At 42.0% G+C, this 21,257-nt stretch overlaps 1 protein-coding gene across 4 annotated transcripts in view; it reads left to right on the forward strand.

Annotated features, from left to right (window-relative positions):
* NRP1 (neuropilin 1) overlaps positions 1–21,257 on the forward strand; it is a 135,775-nt gene that overhangs the window by 92,588 nt on the left and 21,930 nt on the right. For all 4 annotated transcript variants that reach the window (XM_046013001.1, XM_046013003.1, XM_046013002.1 and 1 more), the window contains exons 7-10: positions 4,017–4,172; positions 7,820–7,964; positions 14,941–15,272; positions 19,937–20,081. In XM_046013001.1, coding sequence (XP_045868957.1) covers positions 4,017–4,172; positions 7,820–7,964; positions 14,941–15,272; positions 19,937–20,081 — 778 coding nt within the window. The remainder of the gene's footprint in view (positions 1–4,016; positions 4,173–7,819; positions 7,965–14,940; positions 15,273–19,936; positions 20,082–21,257) is intronic.

Here is a 21,257-nt window from a genome sequence, read left to right on the forward strand (position 1 = left end):
GATGGTGATGCATCTCTGCCAAAGCCGAACGCTGTGAGGGCATTCCTCGAAGACACCTAGGGAGAAAAGACTTGAAAGAACTTCGCTGGTGCTGCCGGGGAGAGCTCCCACGGTGCTAGGGAGGCTGTGTCTTGTTAGAGTTCTGGGTACCATCCGGTTTTAATTGCAAAAGTTCAGGCCCCAGCCCTAATCATTGGGGAGGTTGTCATTCATCCTTGCTAAACCCAGTGGCAGTAATGTGAGGAAGAAAAATGAAATGAAATTTCAAGTATCCCAGTGTGGGATAAATAAGAGAATCTGCAGAGTTTTAAAGCACAGCAGGAAATTTTATGCAATTACAAGGGGAGGTTGCCAATGCATTTCATTGCTGTTGAGAGAAGAAAATAGTGTTTTCTTTTTTTACAAGGGATTCATGCATTTGTTTTGGGACCTTTCTATCTGGGATGCTGGACATCTACCATGGTGGATACCTGGTTAATTCCTGTCAGTTACTCCCTCCTTTAAAGTCCATTGTTTCTAATGCCTAGGATTTTTCTAGTTGACAACCAATTAGCTTCGCTTCCACCTGGTAACCAAATTTTACCCTAAAAACAAAATTTAAAAATTAGCAGAAGGGACAGCCCAGGGATGAAGTTCTAGACTTATTTCAAATCAGCCTGAGCTGAATATGCACTCTTGGGGGTTTAATAATTTCCAAACTGAAGAGCCATTTGTAAGTTTGACAGGAAGAGTTTATTTAAATAGCTCTGCTTCATGCTCCCTTGGACGTCAAGATTCTAAGGGCCCTTCAGCTTTAAAGTGGATGTGGCATTGGGCATGACTCAATGGATAGTCAGTAAAGCACTAAGTGTTCTGAGAGCATTTGAAAACAGTTGAAATTGTGGAGTGCAACCCAGTCCAGAGTACCCATTAACTTTCAGGCTGCAGCGTTAGGAAATCAAGAGAGTTTTTGCAGCAACTTAAAATCCCCTGATTATTTGTCTGAAATAGAGTTAGATTTAGAGTTCCCAGGTAACATACAGAGCATCCAGTTAAATTTGAGTTTCAAGTAAGCGAATGACCAGCTCTTGGTATGCCCCAAGACTGCACGGGACATACATGTATGAAAAATAGGTGTTGCTCCTCTGAAATTCAAATTTAATGGAACAGACTCTATTTTTATTTGCTAAATCCAGCAAACATGGACTGCCTCCCTTTTTTGAAATTTGTGTACAAATTCATACAAAGTCTTACGATTCACATGTGAAAAAAATTCAAATTTCAGTTAATGAGTAGAGGTGCTTGGTAAAAATGTGTGGTGTAAATATTTATTTGTTAAATTAAGATTAAAGCATCTACCATTACTATCCTAAACTCTTAATTTCTATTCAAGCCTTCCTCTTTTTTCCTCTTAAATCTGGCAAAAGCCCAAGCATGAACTTTGTATCTTTAAAATCAAGTAAATGAAATAAGGACAGTTTTACATTGAATGGTGCTCCCTTCCTTTCCAGATGAAATCTCCTATTGTTGAATTGTGTAACTTCAAGTTGGCTTTTATGGGCTAGTGATATAGCTGTTTTTCCTGGATGTAACTTTTTGTTCAGTTTTTGAAGTGAATTGGCAACATGTTGATTTAACTACTCCAAGGGCCTTCAGGAAAAAGCAATTCATGAAAGACAATAGTCATTCTTCATGAGGCTGACTGTACATAAAATGGAAATTCTTTAGGTGTTCATGGCCTATAGGACCGGAGGGTTAATTGGAATTTTGTTTTCTGAAAATTGGGTTGTCAGGCAGTAAGTGGAAAACAGGATTCAGAAGTGCTGGAGGTGGGTAGGGAGTATGTTTGGGGTTTTTTGTTTTTGTTTTTTTGGATTTTGTTACTATTCTCTTTGGAAAATGACATTCTCTTACCTCTTAATAATGAAAGTGCTGTTGAAACATCTTGTTAATGTTGAGTAGTTGTAATGTACAGTTACTTTCTGTGTCCTTTAAAAAATATTTGCCGTATGCTTGGGTATCATTTCTTTAAAGTATCTGCATTATACACAAATAAAATAGGCAGAAGGTATAATAAATAGAGGGAAACAATTTTAAGCAAAAAAAAAAATCAAATGTATCCTTAAAAATAAATTAAATACATTTTGAACGTATAGAAACTAGTAATGATTTTTGTTTTAAGATTATTCTTAGTTACTAATGATGGAAATAAGAAAAGAATAAGAAAGAAAAAAAAAACTATAGTTGACCCTTGAACAACCTGGATTTGAGCTGTGAGCGTACACTAATAAGTGGATTTTTTATAGTATGATACTGTAAGTGGATGTCCTTATGATTGCCTTAATAATATTTTCTCTTCTGTAGCTCACTTTATTGTAAGAATATAGAATATAATATATATATAAAATGTGTCTTGATCCATAATTTATGTTATCTGTGAGGTTTCTGGTCAACCGTAGACTATAAGTAGTTGAGTTTGGGGAGAGTCAGAAGTTATGCGCTGAGTTTCAACTCTGTGGCAGGTTGACACTCCTAACTCCCCGCGTTGTTCAAGGGTCAAGTGTATTTTACATTACTGGAAACATGGAATCATTGGAAGTCAGAGATGAAAGGGGCCTTCTGGGTTATCTTGTCCAACTCCTTTATTTAACAAATGAGGACTGGAACCCTAAAGATGAAGGGACTTGCCCAAGGCCTCACAGCTAGCCAGTGGCAGAACCAATCCAAGACTCCTGAGTGCCCGATGCTTAGATCTTTTTCCTGCCCACACATGTCACAGGGTCACAGGAGCAACCCAAGCCACTGCACACTTCTGGCAGGAAATCATGGACCTTGAGGCTTTGGTCACCTTCTGTCATCACTGCTGCGATGCCCTCCAAGCAGCCTAACCTTCAGGGGTATGAGACAGGCTAGTGAGAGACAAAAACCAGGCTCTGGTGTTGAGGAACTTCTCCCTTGGAAACTTACAGTCAGAGCTCGCCAGCCCCAGACATTGTCACATGGAGGCATCAGTCCTTCCCAGATGATGCCTTGGGATCCACCTGCCTCTGGAGCTGAACTGCAAGAAAGGCTGTGGGAAGACAGGGGGAAGGGAGAGATTTAAAGATGAAACAAAAATCCTTACCCTAAGCATAACAAATAACATGGAGGACATGGGGAGATGGAGAGGAGAGGGAGTTGAGGGAAACTGGAAGGGGAGATGAACCATGAGAGACTATGGACTCTGAAAAACAACCAGAGGGTTTTGAAGGGGTGGGGGGGGGTGGGAGGTTGAGGAACAAGGTGGTGGGTAATAGGGAGGGCACGTACTGCATGGAACACTGGGTGTGATGCCAAAACAATGAACACTGTTATGCTGTAAATAAACAAATAAAAAAAAAAAAAAGAAACCAAAAAAAAAATCCTTACCCTATCTTCCTTGTCTCCCCTCCATTCCAGATTCTACATCTCTGGCCCATTTTCCAAACCACAAGACTCACGGTGGTTTCAGAGTTGTATCATATCTGTCTGCAATTTGTTTGTGAGGGGGGCGGACACTGCTGAGTGTAATGGGAGCCCATTAGACCTGAGCTCTAGTCCAAGCCTCTCCAAAGTCCAATGTGTGAATTAATCTTGTCTTGATTTTCTAATTGGAAAATGACATACATTCCTGTGTTCTTTGAAAAGTGTTTTTATTTTGTAAAAGATTGTATTTATTTGTTCGAGAGAGAGAGAGCACGAGTAAAGGCAGAGGGAGAAGCAGGCTCCCTGCTGAGCAGAGAACCTGACATGGGGCTCCATCCCATACCCTGGGATCATGACCTGAGCCAAAGACCAATGTTTAACTGAATGAGCCAGGAATTCAGCCAGGCGCCCCATACTTGTGCCTTCCTTTAGAAGGAATGGAATGGGGAAGTTAGGGGTTGTTGACACCAGGTGGAATTAGGGCTTACTGCTCTCAGGTGGATGAAAACTACACTGTGGAACCCACGGGAAAAGATGTTTCCAGTTATGGTGGTACAGGGTGAGGGACTGACCACGTCTGTATTGTTTTGCAGGTAGACTTGGGTCTTCTGCGCTTTGTCACAGCTGTTGGGACACAGGGAGCCATTTCAAAGGAAACCAAGAAGAAATATTATGTCAAGACTTACAGAGTAGACATTAGCTCCAACGGGGAAGACTGGATCACCATAAAAGAAGGAAGTAAACCTGTCGTAAGTGTGACTGCCATTCCTCCCGCCGCCCCCCCACCACCACCAATTGAGTCTTTGAAATAGATGATCAATTTTTACTTGTTTGTTTGGGAGCTTTCTGTCTGGCCTGGTTGAGTTTTGGATTGATTTAAAATGAAAAGTGCAATTAGAGGTTTATATTTGACCAAGGGGGTCTCATGTTCCCAGATCCAGAAGCCAAGAGGAAATTATACAGATGTTTCAAAGAAAAGTCAATACCAGCCAAATTAAGTGTCAGACTCAAAAATTACTTTAAACCTCTCATGGGATATGGACTGTGCATGGGATAAGCACTGTCCTCTTACAACCTTAGGCGCATTGTTCTGTTTGTTTTCCCTGTGTTTCTTCCTTCACTTTCATAGACTCCTTTCTTTCTCTCAGTAATGGGCTGGTTTTAGAAAACTCCTTTACACCTCCCCTCTGTGGCTCACAAACTAATTTACAAGTGTGTTTGGCTGCTTCTGTGAGAGTGAATCGAAGGAAAGGCAGTTCAGTGTTCTCTCAGATCACGCAAACGACAAGACGCTACTCCTCACTGCCCTTAACCAAAGAAGCCCCACCAGCAGGCCTCGCCCTGGGTGCCCTGCCCTAACTCATTTGGAACTGAGATACTCTTCTCAGTCTGCTGGATTATTTGAAGTTCCGCTTGCTCTGATTGACTAATCAAAAGATTTCTAAGAACTCTTACTCGCTGTCTCCCTCAAATTAAAAGCTTTCCCTGAAGCCAAGTAAAATGCATGGCATTGATAAGGATAGTAGCAAAGATCCAGGTAACTTGAAATTCTGAGTTTGGGAAGAGGCCAATTAATGTGTCTTTGTCTCTCTTTTGAGCATACGTGGCCTGGTTTTTTTCCTCCTGGGTTTGGAACTAAGAAAAGCCTCCTGAGTGTGAAGATAATTCCCTTTGATTAGCTGCGAAGCCCCAACTCTTATTGAGGGCAGACAGGATGAAAGCAGATACATAGACAGCTGCCCTGTGGGAGGAAACTTCTATGGACAGCAAGTTCAAGGCCACTGTCTAGCCCTGGAGGACACGGAACCGATCCTCCATCTGGGGATGAGAAACCCTAACAGCCAATGCTTTTAAAGCTTTAGCAAGTAAATTTTGACCCTAAGTTTCATGACTTATTCTTGAAATATTTTTTGGAAGACATGCCTTAGTTTCAAACAAACAAACAAAACACTGATACCAAGGACATACCAACAAACAAAAGAAACCAGAGAGAGTGAGGAGAACTGACCTCAGGCCTCCAGGCCATTTCTTTAAAACATGAGGGCTGTTTCTCCGACATGTCCTCATCAGCTTTTGGCCATCGGTTATCTACATGGCCCAGACACCATGTTGGGGACTTGTCGGGGAGCAAACACAAGGTCTGAGGAGGTATCTGACAATGCACAGAGAGAGACCCACAATCCAGAGCATCCTGGGATGCAGAAGGTCTTCCAAAGTGGGAGGCAGATGGGTTAAAGAAGGCTTCAGCATGGGGCGCCTGGGTGGCTCAGTGGGTTAAAGCCTCTGCCTTCGGCTCAGGTCACGATCCCAGGGTCCTGGGATCGAGCTCCACAAGGGGCTTTCTGCTCCGCGGGGAGCCTGCTTCCTCCTCTCTCTCTGCCTGCCTCTCTGCCTAGTTGTGATTTCTCTCTGTCAAATAAATAAAAATATTAAAAAAAAAAAAAAGAAGGATTCAGCAAAGATAAGGGTTTGGCGTCCTTCTGAGCACATTCACTGAAGATAAATGCAATCCGAACCTCTGTCTGGAGTCTCCTTATGGTTGCCCACCCTTCTTTCCCTGTTCTGTGGGGCCTCTCTGACGCTGGCCTCCACATCTTCCCCGCCTTCTTCAGGGAGAGTTGGCCGTAGCTCATCAAGAGCAGCCTTCAACCAACGACAACTCCAGTCATCCTCTTTATGTTGAATGGAATGTCTGCACTTACATGGTTTTCAGCAAACATAAAGTTCCCTCAGTGTGAGCCAGAGTTCATCCCCCCCCCCCAACCAACGCTGGAGCAAGCAGCCCTCTTAACTGACTGCCGGTCTCTCCCTGAAGAGGACTTGTTGACCCTTCAAGCATTACGGCTGGGGACTCTACTCCCTCCAGCAACTACCCATTATTCTTTGTCACACAAAAATGCTCCCATACAGATTGTTTCCCAGAGAGATTTGCTGAAGTAGGATAGAAATCTAAAGGCCATCACAGGCCAGGATAAATTATGATATTAAACCATCTCTGGAGAGAGATCAGGCTAACAGCCAACTTTCTAAAGCATTTGACCACCTTCCGTCATGCAGGCCACTTAAGCTAAATGAAACAAAAACATCATCCTGACTTTTAGAAGTCTTTTCTCCCAGGGTGAAGAACAAGCCCTGGGAAACTGTGGTCCTCCTCTGAGAACTTACCTGGAAAGGTGGGGAGGAGTCCCCAGACCTCTGAGGGGGCCCAGTGACGCCCAAGAGACACATCCTGACAGGAATATGGCGCGGCCAGGCTGTGTGATAAGCAGAACGCTAGTTGCTTTTACTTTTATGTGGGCTCTCCCCAGAGCAGAGCTGAAGTAAATGCCAGAGAAGTGGAGGTTTTCAGCTCCTCCAGAGAGAGGTCTAGTGTCAGAGTGTTCCAGCAAGGCAGACAGTCTCCGCTCCTCAGAGATCATGCTGGAGAATGGGGCTGTGGCACCACGTCTGGGCAGCGTGGCCCTGACAGGTCCTTGTGGGGAACTCGTTCGTGACTGGCAATGACTACTATATTTGCATTTACCTGCCTCATCCTTTCCTAGAATAAAATGACTCATGTTTAAAACTAGAGGCAGGGGTCTTGGAAAAGCTGATTTCCAGTTGTGTGTCATTTATAATTCAGTTTTGATTTTGACCACTAAAACGTGATTTGAAAAAAGATGGAAATTATTACTTAACATCAAGGATAAGATTTTCCATCAAGAAATGGAGTTAAAAGGGGGGAAGCTACTTTCCCAAGTTCTTAGCTGGGAACATACCCTAGAATTTTCCAAAAGCCGGACCCTATACTGAATTCCAAAAGGACTCTTTCCAGGGGTTCCTGGGAAAGTAAAGTGGCGTGAGTCCCGTGAAATGTCTAGAGTATTCTGTAGGTCCTTATGATAAAGTTAATAATCTCCAACTTTTTTGGATGATAGCATGTAGCCTTTAACAAATGTTACCTTTGAGGGGTGCTGGGTGGTTCGGTTTTTAAGTGTCTACCTTCAACTCAGGGTCCTGAGATCAAGCCCTGCATCAGGATCCCTGCTTGGTGGGAAGCCTGCTTCTCCCTCTCCCACTCCCATGGCTTGTGTTCCCTCTCTTGCTGTCTCTCTGTATGTCAAATAAATAAATAAAATCTTTTTTAAAAAATGTTACCTTTGAATAGTGCTTTTGGAGGTTCTAGGCTCTCAGAAAATTGAGTAGATGATTAGAGCAACATTCAGTATTACACGTGATTTTTTCTGATGGCTATCATTAGAAAAAATAACAGGACAAGTTTATAATGTCGCCTCAACCTTGATAGGCAGTGCCGAAGTTGTAAATAATTTTATAGGCATCTGCGAAAACGTATTTTTGATTTGTCTTTAATCTAAAGAGTCTGTTGTGAAAGGGGCTTTTTTCTCTTTCTGTCTAGATCTTTCAGGGAAACACCAACCCCACAGACGTTGTATTCGGAGTTTTCCCTAAACCACTAATAACTCGATTTGTCCGAATCAGACCTGCGACTTGGGAAACTGGCATATCGATGAGGTTTGAAGTGTACGGCTGTAAGATCACAGGTAAGGTCCAGCTGGAAGACTGCCTCGTTTTGACTCATGGGAACTTTTAAATATAGGCAGAGTTATCTCACACAAATGGGGTCATGTTTATTTGGTGGTTAAGAGAATGTCCTCCAGATTCAGACAGATCTGACTTTACCCCTGACAGATGTGTTTGTGCCCCTCGCTGGCTTATTTGGGGAGGGAACCAACTGTCTTTCAAAGCCTTTGTTATCTCATCTAGGAAACAGTCATGACAGCAGACCCGTGCAGGGTTGTTGGGATAATGGATTAGCTCGTGGGTCTAAAGCACTCAGCACAGCCTGGTGTGTCGCAGGTGTTTGCCACTGGACGGCAAGCTCCATGAAGACAAGCACTGAGCTTCTGTCCCCGTGTCCTGGGTGCACAGCCCACGGACAGGGGCTCAGTAGATCTACCATTAAAAAAAATTATCACATGACATGCTGCTCTCTGTCATTTTATCTTTCTATTTTTGAAGGCTCCTGGAGGCTGTGTCAGCCGAGACCAAGGAGGGGTTTACCTCCTTTTCCTACTAACTCCCCCTGAAAACTCTGGGTCTCGGTATCTAGCCATTGTTTGTGGAAACCATATGCTAATGTTAGAAATCGATCTGTCAAGGTCTCTAGTTTTTTTGTTTCTTCTGACATGAATAGGACTTTAACAGTTTCTGTTAAACTGATGTAAGTAGAGGGATTCTACCCACTAGAGAGATGAAGAAGACTCAGTCTGGAGGCATTAAGTGACTGAAAAGGTAGGCCAGGCAGGGCAGAGCAGAGAATAAAAGAACCGTCATGACTATTACTCTCCCTGCATTCCTGTGGCAATCAGTGCACTTATGACTAGTCCACTGACCTTCCTGTGTGCCCGGCTGTATTCTGGAGAGAAGAGTGGTCACACTAGAATTCCTTTCCATTGAAGTAAATACACTGCAAAGTGTCATTAAAAAAAAAAAAGCAATACAATGTAACCTTCAAAATAAGATTAAAAGTTAAACAGAATCAGTAACTGTTTCATCAAAAAGTCATTAAAGGTGAATAACTTTTAAAAACCTCTGAACTATCTTTTAATATTATGTTAGGGTATTTGCTTTCTTTTTTTTTTTTTTTTAAGATTTTATTTATTTATTTGACAGAGATCACAAGTAGGCAGAGAGGCAAGCAGAGAGCGAGAGGAGGAAGCAGGCTCCCTGAGCAGAGAGCGCGATGTGGGGCTCAATCCCAGGACCCTGAGATCATGACCTGAGCCGAAGGCAGAGGCTTAACCCTAGGCGCCCTAGGGTATTTACCTTCTACTTCCATGAATGCCAACACTGTTGTTTCTATTTTTATCCTCTTTGCCATAGTTATGTCTAGAGAAGGAAAACAAATTTTTGAAGCTGGGGGAAACACCCACCTGGGAAGTTTTCAATGGAATTACAAGCCATTTGGAGAAAAGCACCATGAGAAAAAAAACTAAGGAGAAAAAACTATACTAGTTTATAGGAGAGTCCATTTTGGAAAGCAAAAACTAACATCTGATTTCTTACCAAAATCGTATTTATTTCCATCCCAGAGACAGACTTATTTGTTTTAAGATCGCAGACTTAGAAAGTTCAAGGCCTTGGAGGCAGGAATTAGGCCGAGAGGTTTGGAGAAAGAAGGAACATTGAAAAGTTAGATTTAATCTTGGCTTTATTTTTGATCAGCGGTTACATGAGGAAAAATTCTAGGTAATTTTCAGATCATTACAAATTTGAGAAACTACCCATAAATTCATAGGAACAAGGTCATTTGAGGTCAGGGTGGAAATTTCCGTCTCATTTCTAATCTTATCTCACTATACCAAAGGGAAAAAAAAAAAAAAGGAAGAAGGAGAAGTAACTTGGTGACTCCAAACATATTGGTCTGAACTCAGACTTCCGAGGTTCTCCTCTTAGTTAAACAAAACATTCACTTAAACTTGAACCGCTCTTTTCCATTTTCACAAGCATTTCCGTGAGAGTTCATTCTAGGCATGTGAGTCTTTACATGTGAAGAAGGTGAATAACTTATTGGATTTTTGAAATAAAAATGTCACATGACTTAATGTTACATGTTAAAGGATTAGTTAAATGACCTATTTATTTAAACATTGGTGTCTGCAACAGCGTATTTTTATTTTCACACATATTTTATTTTGCAATTATTTAAGGAGCTGTTTGTTTCCCCCAAAAGATACTGTTTTAGGCTCAGAGTGCTAATCTCTTTATCATGACCCCTGACATATTTCAGATGCTCCTGGCTAGTACAGTAGCTACAGTCTCTAAATAATGGATGGGTTTTGGAGAAAGCAGCATGTTATAATGACAGTCACGTGGACAGAAAGTGTGCACACATCTACCCAGGCCTCACTCTGGACTGTCCACTTGGTGAATGTGTGACCATGGGCAAGACATTTCCTCTCTTTGACCTCCATTTCCTGGTCAGTAAGACAGACATTAATTCAGCTGTAATGAAGATTAAACTGAAAAAATATAACACAGTTGGCTTAGAGTAAGTGCTCATTAAACGGTACCCCATAAATGAGAGAGGGCATGGTGTTCCATGAACAGAGCCTAGAACAGGTCTCAGCAAGCAGTGTCTCTGAGGAGACAGTGATATCAGTGTTTTCTTCTCGGTTGCCAGAAACAGATAGTTTTCATCTCTTAGAGGCCACAGTCCCCTCAGAGTGGAGACTGATGCGAGAGAAACAAAGGCTTCAGCATCCTTGCTGGACCAGAAGACCCATGAAAGCAGGGGCCACGCTTCCCTTATTTTCTATTGTGTCATGTATGCCTGGACCATAACAAGTGCTCAGTGCATTTACTTTTTATTAATTAATTATTTTTAATTAATTAACTAATCAACTAATTAATTCCTGGATGACTTGCAGTTCTATCTACAAACAAATTACTGAATTTCAAAATATCACCCTCTCCTCTCGGCTTATCAAATCCTAACCCAAACTGGATTAAAACAAACAAAAACTATTGAATTAAAAGTTACCCCATGAATACATCCCTTGACTCCCAAAGTCTCTGGAGCCCTCAAGTTTTCACCTAACTTTTATGTTCAGAAATTCTTTTTTAAAAAATATAATAATCGAAAAAAATTCAGGGTATACAGTAGGTCTCACCTCAGAAAGATATAAAGAAAAGATGATTGGGGCAAACCATTCTGCTTTATAGGTGATTGACAAAGGAGCATTTTCATTATTTTGACAAAGCAGACTTCATCGTTTGGGCAAATATGGATATTGAGGAAAATAACCTTGGAGAGTTACGGCTTGAAGTATTAGAACATACTGCAATTCTGTTAACTTGTGTTTATTAACCAGAAGTCTCTTAACTGGCATTTCTGCACATATCCATGTGTTCCTCTGTTAGCCAAAGTTTGCAAGGATGACCTCAGGCACCACAATACCCTGAGTCATCATGGGAAGATTAGACTATGCTCCTTCAGTTTCACCCATCAAATGCACCAATCTCCTTCTCCTCCTTGGAAACTGAGTATTTGATTTACCAGTATATCTCAGTGTTCCTGTTAAAACTGAGTACAGAGATTTTACTAGAAAATAATATCAATAAAAAGAACTACCTTAATTCCCCACCACAGAATTCATCTCTCCTTTCCATCTGGAATTGCTTGTAACCCCACACAACCCCCCATAGGGTTGCCAAGTAAAGTACAGAATGTCCAGTTAAATTTGATGTAGATAAGTGACGAGTCATTTTTTAGTACAAGTATATCCCATGCAGTATTTGGGACATACTTGCACTAAAAATCACTCATTATTTTAAATTCTAATTTGATTTGCCATCCTTCTTCTTGTTTTGTTATTTTTGTTTGTTTGTTTGCTAAATTTGGCAACACAACTTCCAAAGGATTTGACATGTAGCCAGGCACATCTGAGCCAGCCAACTATGGAAGAATAGAAGTAGATGTTAGCATCTCATTCAGACTTTGAACAGTTGATATAATTTTTCTCCTAATCATTGCTAAAAGTGAGTCAAGTAATTTTTAGTCAAGGACAAATCAAGGTGTTTCTTCATTGTTCTTTTTGGGAGAGGCAGACTTACAGAAGGGATGAGTAACTAACTGTACTGTAGATACGTTGGCTGAAGGGGGCTGGGCATCACATGGTTTGTGGGTGTGTAAAAAGCACCCTAGCCAAGTCTGCATTAGAGAAAGCGCGTTAATCTGGTAAAGGCTCTGCTCTCCTTACAATATTCAGGTTAATTGTGTTTTTCTCCAGATGGTCACATCTGGTACTTATTACCAGCTAAACATTTTCTTTATAAAGGCTGATTTTGAATCAGGTGTGACCACAGTGACCAAAAATGTGGCTTCTATTTTTAGCACTATAGTTTTATAGACCCTCAGTAAAGTAGTTCTTACAATTTTTTTTTTTTCATCCCCATTGAGTTTGTTCTGGGTTTCCAGATCCCATCTTGGAGCAAATACTGTGACTGAATTACAGGAAGGAGTGCTTAACGAAAAATGACAGCTGCCTTTATTGTGTTGATAAGTTGATTCATTCACCAAATATTTGTTAAGTAAATACCATAGAGAAACCTGGCTTGAGGAGTCATAGAAAATTTTTAGATATGGTGTGATTCATGTCTCCAAAGAACTTAAAAATCTGGTGAGGTAAATAGCGGAACGCCAGGAGCAGAATATCGCCATCTGTATAGTAGAAATGCAGATCAAGGGCTAATAAGAAGTCTCAGAAAAGGAGCACCACACCTAGTTAGAAAGATGGGGAAAATTGTAGCATTTGAAAACGGTTCAAGATTTTTAGTGGTTTAGATAAAGGGAAGGGCAAGATAATGGGAACTTTCAAGTGGAGGGAAAGGAACAGAATGAGAGAAAGCTTCCCTCCTTCTCACCACTATAAGGAAGTGCTTTATTTTACCTGCCTCTAGCAAAAAGGGGTAAATGAGGAGAGGCTTTGCAAAGCCATGAACTGGAAAGCCTGGCAGGCTTGGTTGACAGTACATGCATAATTCTTGGTTGAGCCGGGACTGAATGCTTGGATGAAGAAATGACATGACCTGAAATGTACAACTCATGTGGAAAGTATCTGAGTAATTCATTCTTAAGGGCTGCTAACATGGACACAGTTTAATTGCATTAAATATATGTCTCTCGGTTAAGATGGTTATATTTTTAAGCTGAATTTTAATTATATTATGCAAAATTGAGTATTTCAAAGAAAAATAGGTTATCATGCTTATGGATGTCCTTGAGAGGAGAATGATTGATCAGTTTGTTATTAAGTCACCAATCAATTAATCAATGATTGATACTCTCCTTATGCTCAGAAGCTATTTGGGCTGCTGTAGAAGATATAGAAAGATCTGATGCTGTTCCTTGCCTTCGAGGAATTTCTAATCTAGCAGTGGATACAAGATGACCAGTCTTAAAAACAAGGAGAAAACAGTTTAATGCAAAACTCTGTGCTATTTCTTGCATGGGCCATCATATTTCTGAGGAGGGAGACTTCAGAATAAAGGATAGAGTAGTTGGGGAAGTTTTCATGAAGAGTCTGAGGCTGGCTTCTAAGGTTTTAGTGGACCTTGCTTCTGTCTGCAGGAGGTCAAGGAGCAGCCGGAACATTTTGATCAAAGGCAATGATGGGGATTAGAGAAGAAAATGGATTAGCTGGAATATACTGTCAGTAAGAGGAAATAAAATTAGATAAACAGTGTGAAACCAAAATAAAGGTCTCAAAAGATGGATAGAGACTTTTTATATGTTCTATAAATAGTAGAAAGCCATAGAAATTTTCTAAAGCTCTTTTATTATTGTGGTAAATATGCATTACATAAAATTTACCATTTTAACCATTTTAAGTGTACTGTTGAGGTGTGTCATGTACAATCACAGTCCTGCGCAACCAGCACCACCATCCAACTCCAGAGCTTTTCATTATCCCAAACTAAAACCCTGCACCCTTTAAATTCTACCTCCCTATTCTCGCCCCCTACCAGGTCCTGGCAAACACCACTCTACTTCCTCTCTTTATGTATTTGACTCTTCCAGGTACCTCATATTTGTCCTTTTGTGTCTGGCTTATTTTACTTAGCGATGGAAGATTTTTGAGCCTAAGAACGATATTGCAGAAAAATGTTTAGGAAAAGTGAATCAGCAGTTATGGGTGGTATAAATTCACAGCTGGGGTCTGACAAGACAGCCAGACCATTTAGCACCTTGGCCCAGAGGGTGCAGACCAGGATGATGCTGAAGGAAACGGGGACCACAAGCCTAGGCCAACAGACTTCTTTTTCTTTTTTTCTTTTTTCTTTTTTTTTTAAACAAAACCATGACAGGTTTACATAGCAGAACAGGAATGCCAAAATGTAAGATAGGGGTAGATGGGATGACTAAGCAGGAACTAGCTGGTTGGCGGTTCCAGTGGTTAAAACACAGAGTTTGGTAAAGGGATTCAGTGTCAAGTAAAAAGGACCGTTTGGATTTGGACACGGTACATTTGAGATAACAATGGATATTTGTGTGGAAAGTTCCTAATGCAGTTAGAATAAGGGGTGGTCAGGACAGCGTCCTGCTGTTGAAATTACTGATTTCACATCTCCCACCTGTCATAAACTGAACCTCTGTTGGGCAGGGCCTGTATTAGATCTGGGAATACCAGATACCAAAGTTATGTTCTGAATACCAAAGAGACTGGAACATCAATACTTTGACATTAAACTTGGAAGAACTCAGAAAGGGGGACATGTTTGTCCTTATGGAAGATTTTCTTAATTGGAACGTGGGTCTGGGAGGGGAGTTCTGGAAGTGTAGGAGAAAAGTTTGAGGGAGGGAAAACTCTGGTTTAATGTCAAACAATGCAGAGACTTAAACATGTGTATGAACGGGTACAGACAATGGGCCGATTCAATCTGTGGTATTCTCTTTCTAAGCATGGAGGCTTGTAGAAAACCATCTCATGTCATCTATTTCATTCCACCCTCTAGATTACCCTTGCTCCGGCATGTTGGGTATGGTGTCTGGACTTATCTCGGACTCCCAGATCACAGCATCAAACCAAGGGGAGAGAAACTGGATGCCTGAAAATATTCGTCTGGTAACCAGTCGCTCAGGCTGGGCATTGCCACCCGCACCCCACCCATACATAAACGAGTGGCTCCAGGTGGATCTGGGGGAAGAGAAGATTGTGAGGGGCATCATCATTCAGGGGGGGAAGCATCGGGAGAACAAAGTGTTCATGAGGAAATTCAAGATCGGATACAGCAACAATGGCTCAGACTGGAAAATGATCATGGATGACAGCAAGCGCAAGGCTAAGGTGAGGTCCAGGGACTGGGGACGAAGTCCTTTCTCGAGTCGTTGACCTAGGACAAGGACCTCCCGCATTTTCCTGAAGAAGTACGACTTCGTATTTCTTTTAAGCCGTGACATCAATGGAGGTGTTTGATGGTGTCCATAAGACCCCCATTCTAGGGAAGCCGGAGATGAGGTGCTGAACATGGTTTCTGAGAGCCACACAGGATAGCATTGCTGATCACTGTTCCTCCCTTAGGGAACAGCAGAAAGCTCAGCACTGAGGAGACAGGGCGGCCCAGAGGCTGGGGGTCTGGGGGTTGACAGGGCAACCCAGTAGAAACTCAGAATCTCTCTGCAGATGCTAATCTGTTAGCAGCCCCCCATTCCTTTCCCCTTCTCTCACCCTTCCCTCATTTAAATGTTTTTTGGGTTTTTGTTGTTGTTTACTTTTTAATTGTGGTGAAATACACATAACATGAAATTTACCATCTTAGCCCTTTTCAGCTGTACAGGTCAGTGGTGTTAAGTACATTCATATTATTTTGCAAACCATCTCCAGAACTCCGTCATCTTGCAGAACTGAAACTCTAGACCCCCCGAGCAATAGCTCCCATCCCCTGACTCCCATCTCCTGGCAACCACCGTTCCATTTTCTATCTCTATGAATTTGGCTTCTCTAGGAGCCTCACATAACTGGGATCATACAATATTTGAACTTTCATGACTGTCTCATTTTCCTTAGCACAACGTCCTAGCACTGTGGCAGGATTCCTTTCTTCTTTTTCCCAAGCTGAGCGATATTCTCTTGTATGCATGTACCACACTTTGTGTATCCATTCATCCACCGACGGACCCTATCATTGCTTCTCCCTTTTGGCGTTCGTGAATCATGCTTCCGTATGTTTTAAGTACATTAGAACCTTTTAAAATATGGTTGGTTCTTGACCCAGTGGAAAGGGAGATATTCCAACATTCCCCACAGATCTTCTTTAGTAATTATGTTTTAGTTGGACTGATGGTCAAACTTATTTGCATATCCTGAGCGCACAACACCAACCAGGAGAGGACACCCAAGAGTAGGCTGGGAGACCCGATAGCTGGTTTGAGGATGAAATAAGTAACAAGCCACAGCCCATCCATTCTGTCTGCACCGTGGGAATGGTATTCAGCCGTCGACACAACCAACACAATTGGCTTTCCATGCCTGCTTTGCCCAAGACCCACTCCTTTTGTGAAAAGATCTGAGCCCATTGGCGGGAATGTTATCCTTGCTCCCCCTCTAAGCAAACGTGGGAATATGGCTTGATAAAAGTGACTCAGGCCAAGGGTGTTGCAGGCAGGAGACAAAAGCCCGCCGGTACCACCAGCTCCCCCTCTCTGCAGATGTGAGGCTCTGCAGAGACCTCCTGTCCCCCATGGGCTGTGATCAGCACCAGGGTGGCAGGCCACCAACAGCCACGATGCCATCAGAAATGTAAGAATTTCTCTCCCATCTCACCCCTGCTTCACTTGTGGATTCCAAGGTATTTCCAGTTTGGTTTTTTTTTTTTTTTTTTTTAAATACATGCAGCTACTCTCTTTCTTACGTTCATTTCATTTCCTCCTTTTATGTCTGGCCCTCTTGTTTTGGTAAAAGAAAAAGTAAAATAAACATCAGACACTGACGTTCCCCTAAGAGCCAGTCTCTTCTGAGGAGTGGTGAGTCTTCTGACTCTATCACCAAGCGAGAGACTGCCACACATCAGCAGCGTCCTAGAGCCGATGCTGTTGTGACAAGTTTGTTCTTCCACACGAGGGTTCCACGAGAGAAAGAAAACCAAGTGCCTTATGCTTTGGATAAGATGCCTCATCGCATCTGCAATTAAGCCCAGAGCTAAAGCTATTGCTCTGGGGTAGTACTTTGCTTACGGAATTCCACCTAAGCCAGGACACAGTTTTCAATTCCAACCAAAAACCTCTGTTCATGAGTACGTGAGAATTTTCTCCTCAAATATTTTTTTTTAAAGAATTTATTTATTTATTTGACAGAGAGAGATCACAAGTAGGCAGAGAGGCAGGCAGAGAGAGAGGAGGAAGCAGGCTCTCAGCAGAGCAGAGAGCCCGATCCGGGGCTCCATCCCAGGACCCTGGGATCATGACCCAAGCCGAAGGCAGAGGATTAACCCATTGAGCCACCCAGGCGCCCCCTCAGATATTATTTTATCCATCATTATCATCTTCCTGTGATATTTAAATCCACAAAACCGTCTAAATTATTTACATAGAGCCCAATCTGCAACTCCTAGTATGTCCCTCTCCTGACATAAAATATTTAAGATGCAAAAGGGTGCGGGTAAAACCTTCAGGTTAGGCGCATACCTATTACTGAATTGTATGACCATATTTAACACATTATATTTAACATATATAACGATAACGTATATAATGTATATAACGATATTTAACACATTATATTTAAATTTACAAATGAAGTTTACCTGCATAGAATGCCAAGTATCTTTTACATAATACTAGAGTGAGCACTGTTTTTATGAATGAAACAGGACTTTGAAGGATTGAAGACCTGCTCCTCACTTCCTACCCTCCAGTAGCCATAATGGACAAGGTAGATCACAGTCTCTGCATTAACTAGACTTCTTAGGAGCAGGGAGGGGATCTAAGGCCCCAGAGCTCTCTTCTTCTAAAACACGATTAGTAAAAGGACGCAAAGATAACTTCACAAACAGCCTCATGTTAACAAAGTTAGCCTGGTTCCACATGGCTCTTCATCGCTAATACTCTTCCCAGCTCATCCCCGGCAGCTTTTATAATGTTTTTACATTGTGCTAATTCTTGACTCGAGTTAAAATGAGAAGAAGAGCCCGGATTCCATAACTCTAAGTGCTTTTCTCCTGTGACTGTTGGAGCTTTGTTAACATCTACGGAATAGGCATGTGTAGCAATGTTTTCATCATAATTATTCCTCATTGACGACACTTATTTGGGCCTAACAATAACGTATGTCAGATTCTCAGTGACTGGAAGCCAACTGTGTTCCATCAAGAATGCAGAACCCCAATTGTGAATTTACTATTATTTACGTGAAAATAACAGAAGGAAGCTTTAAGGGGGAGAAGCGGGGCTATGTTAACCATGTCCTTTTAGATTCCTGGAGGCTTTTCTGAACTGGAAAAGGGTGATTAATTTCCTTCTAGAACTCAGAGAACCTCCAGTCATGTCACAGCCCACCCAGTCGTTCTCTCTTCTCTTATATGTGTGCCCCCTTTAGCCCTGATATTTCTCCCACAGAATAATCACATCTTTTGCTGGTTTGGAACGTCTTGACCCGGTCATCGGGTATATTCCCCGCTCCTGACTGACATGGCCTGGGTCTGGCCGTCCACTCAATCTGATCCACTAGGTTTGGTACTCCAAACTGTAGTACATTTAAGGAAACATTAAGAAAACTAAAATGTTGCCTTGGTTATAGACCTCAGTTTCCTGAATTTGATGAGATTAGACTAGATCCTTTCTAAGGGCACCAGTCAAGACTACGTAGGTTTGAACCCTGGTTCTGACACTTGTTATACATAGAGCCATGGGCACATTACTCAACCTCTCTGTGCCTTATCTGTAAGCTGGGCATAATGATAGAACCTACCTCATGGAGTTGTCCTAAAGACTAAATGAATTCTTCTATTTCAAGCAATTAGAACAATGCCTTGCACCTGTAAATATCGTGCAATGTTTGAGGCGTATAATAAGACACTCTTAATGATAAGATGGTTTGATTTTCCTAATCCCCTTTCCCCACCTCCCACCGTGGACAGGATTAAGAATGATGTTGAGAGAAGAGGACATAAGAAGTCTTATCTGTTTCTTGCGAAAGTTACTGTTCCAACTTTTTATGATTCCACTTAAGGTTTTTGACCTTCCTGTCGGTGTAAAAAGGGAACTAAAATAATCAAGTCGCCGCACCAGCCATGGGCGGCCTGGCTCCGGAAGAATGCCACAGCGTCTTCAAGTTAGGAACGTACTTCATTTACACTGCAGTTCAGCCCGCCCAGAACCTCACTCCATGTTCAGGACCCTTGTTACCTTCCTGAGATGAGAAGGTCTTTTATGTACAAATGCCTCCCTCCCACGGGTGGTACTGCTTCAGTAAAGAGCAATTTCAGTGGGTTGGAAGAACCCCAGTTCCTGACTAACTAGCGTTTGCATGACATTAAGTTTAGTATCTCCTACTTCAGGAGTTTAATCTCTTCTATGGGTCTTAGCAAAACTAGGACCTGCTCCTTTCAGAGGATGTAACGGGCATCGTTGTTGGAAATGTGCTGTCTATTGTAGCTCTGAAAAATGGCAGCTTCTCTTCCTGAGTTATCTTCCTCCACCTCAAGGAAGTGGTGGAAGTGTCTCTTCTCCCAGGCACATCAGCATGTCATTGAAAACGTGTCTCATTAAACCCTCAGCTTCTGCGATAGCCTCCGTGTGTGCTCCGAAGTTTCTGAGAAATGACATCTGTCACTTCTCGGAGAAGGTTTAATCATTGGGTTTTTTCCCCACTTCCTCATTTGTAAAAGAGGTGTCGGCCATTCATGAAGCGGTGGGATGGAGTCTATTTCTCTGCCTTATCAAGAGTCCTGAAGGGGGGGACTCTTCTGCCGAAAGGGAGGTTTTATCAGTAATGGCGTTTCTCATACTTCACAGTCTTTTGAAGGCAACAACAACTACGATACACCTGAGCTGCGGACTTTTCCACCTCTTTCCACACGGTTCATCAGGCTCTACCCTGAGAGAGCCACTCATGGAGGACTAGGGCTGCGGATGGAGCTGCTGGGCTGTGAACTGGAAGGTAATTTCAATTCCCAGAGTGCCTTCTAGTTCCCCAGTTTTTAAATCTCTTTCTTCATGCATTTATGCCCCTGATGGTGCTGCTGCACATGGCTAGTTTCTCCCCAGGGTGATCCTGCCTCTGGATCTGCCAGTCCGGGAGGCTCGACATTCCAGCACACTCCACGCAACAGTGCCTTGTTTTGGTTGTTTGCAGAACTCTCCTCAGGTTCTGTGGGTTGCCTCCTTTGACTTTTTAAAAAAATATTTATTGAGACGAAATTCGCATAATAGGAAATTGATCATTTTTAAGTGAACAATTCAGGGGCATTTAATACATTCACAATTATTTATGCAACCAAGACATTGTTCTGTGATGGAAGATACTCCCATCACTCCCAAGTAAACTCTTCCACTCGCTAGTCAGTTTGCCCTCGACGCCTGGAAACCTCCAGTTCTTTTGACTTTTTCAGACTTGTTCAGCCATCTATGTCTGATTCAAGTTTCTGTCTGCAGAGGTAACTACCATCACATCCTAGTGGGAAGGGGCATTTGACAGACTGAAATAGCAGCATTACCCTGAATGAATTTCTCAGGCTGCTGCAGAGAAACAAAACTTTACATGAGATAATATGTCTGAATGGGCACTGAGATCCGTTCAAGGATATTACTGCATAAATTTATCATATGAAAGTCATACCAAGGACAAATTCATTTCACACACTGACCTTGGAACTGCACGCAGCTCTGCCTTTTTATCACATAATAAATAAAAGGAATGTTTGGGGGGAAAAATGATGCCGTGTTTGTTTATTGTACCATCGAATGCTTTTGTGCATTAGAATTCCCATCTGCCTTAGATTTGAGCATCAATGAGTAACCAACTTTTCCATCCCCATAAAGGTCTTTCTTCAGGTTAACTCTGAGGATGGCTATTGTTGGTTCCCAGATGTTAATCAACTGAGCATATGCTCATGGTTGTTTTGAAGAATGCTTTTTAATATCACCTTCTCATGGTTTCAAAATAATTTGTGTTTTGAGCTACCCAAATATAATTACATTCTTGAGCCCATTAAACATCATAAAACTCTGCTTATGCACTAGAGAATCTCAAGCTATAAATCACCATCCTAGTGAATAATTCATAGCTACTTTTGTATGTATTTATTTTAAAGCAGGCCATTATCTCCCATTCTTT

Source organism: Meles meles, chromosome 7, assembly GCF_922984935.1.
Source record: "Meles meles chromosome 7, mMelMel3.1 paternal haplotype, whole genome shotgun sequence".
In the NCBI taxonomy this organism is placed as follows: Eukaryota; Metazoa; Chordata; class Mammalia; order Carnivora; family Mustelidae; genus Meles; species Meles meles.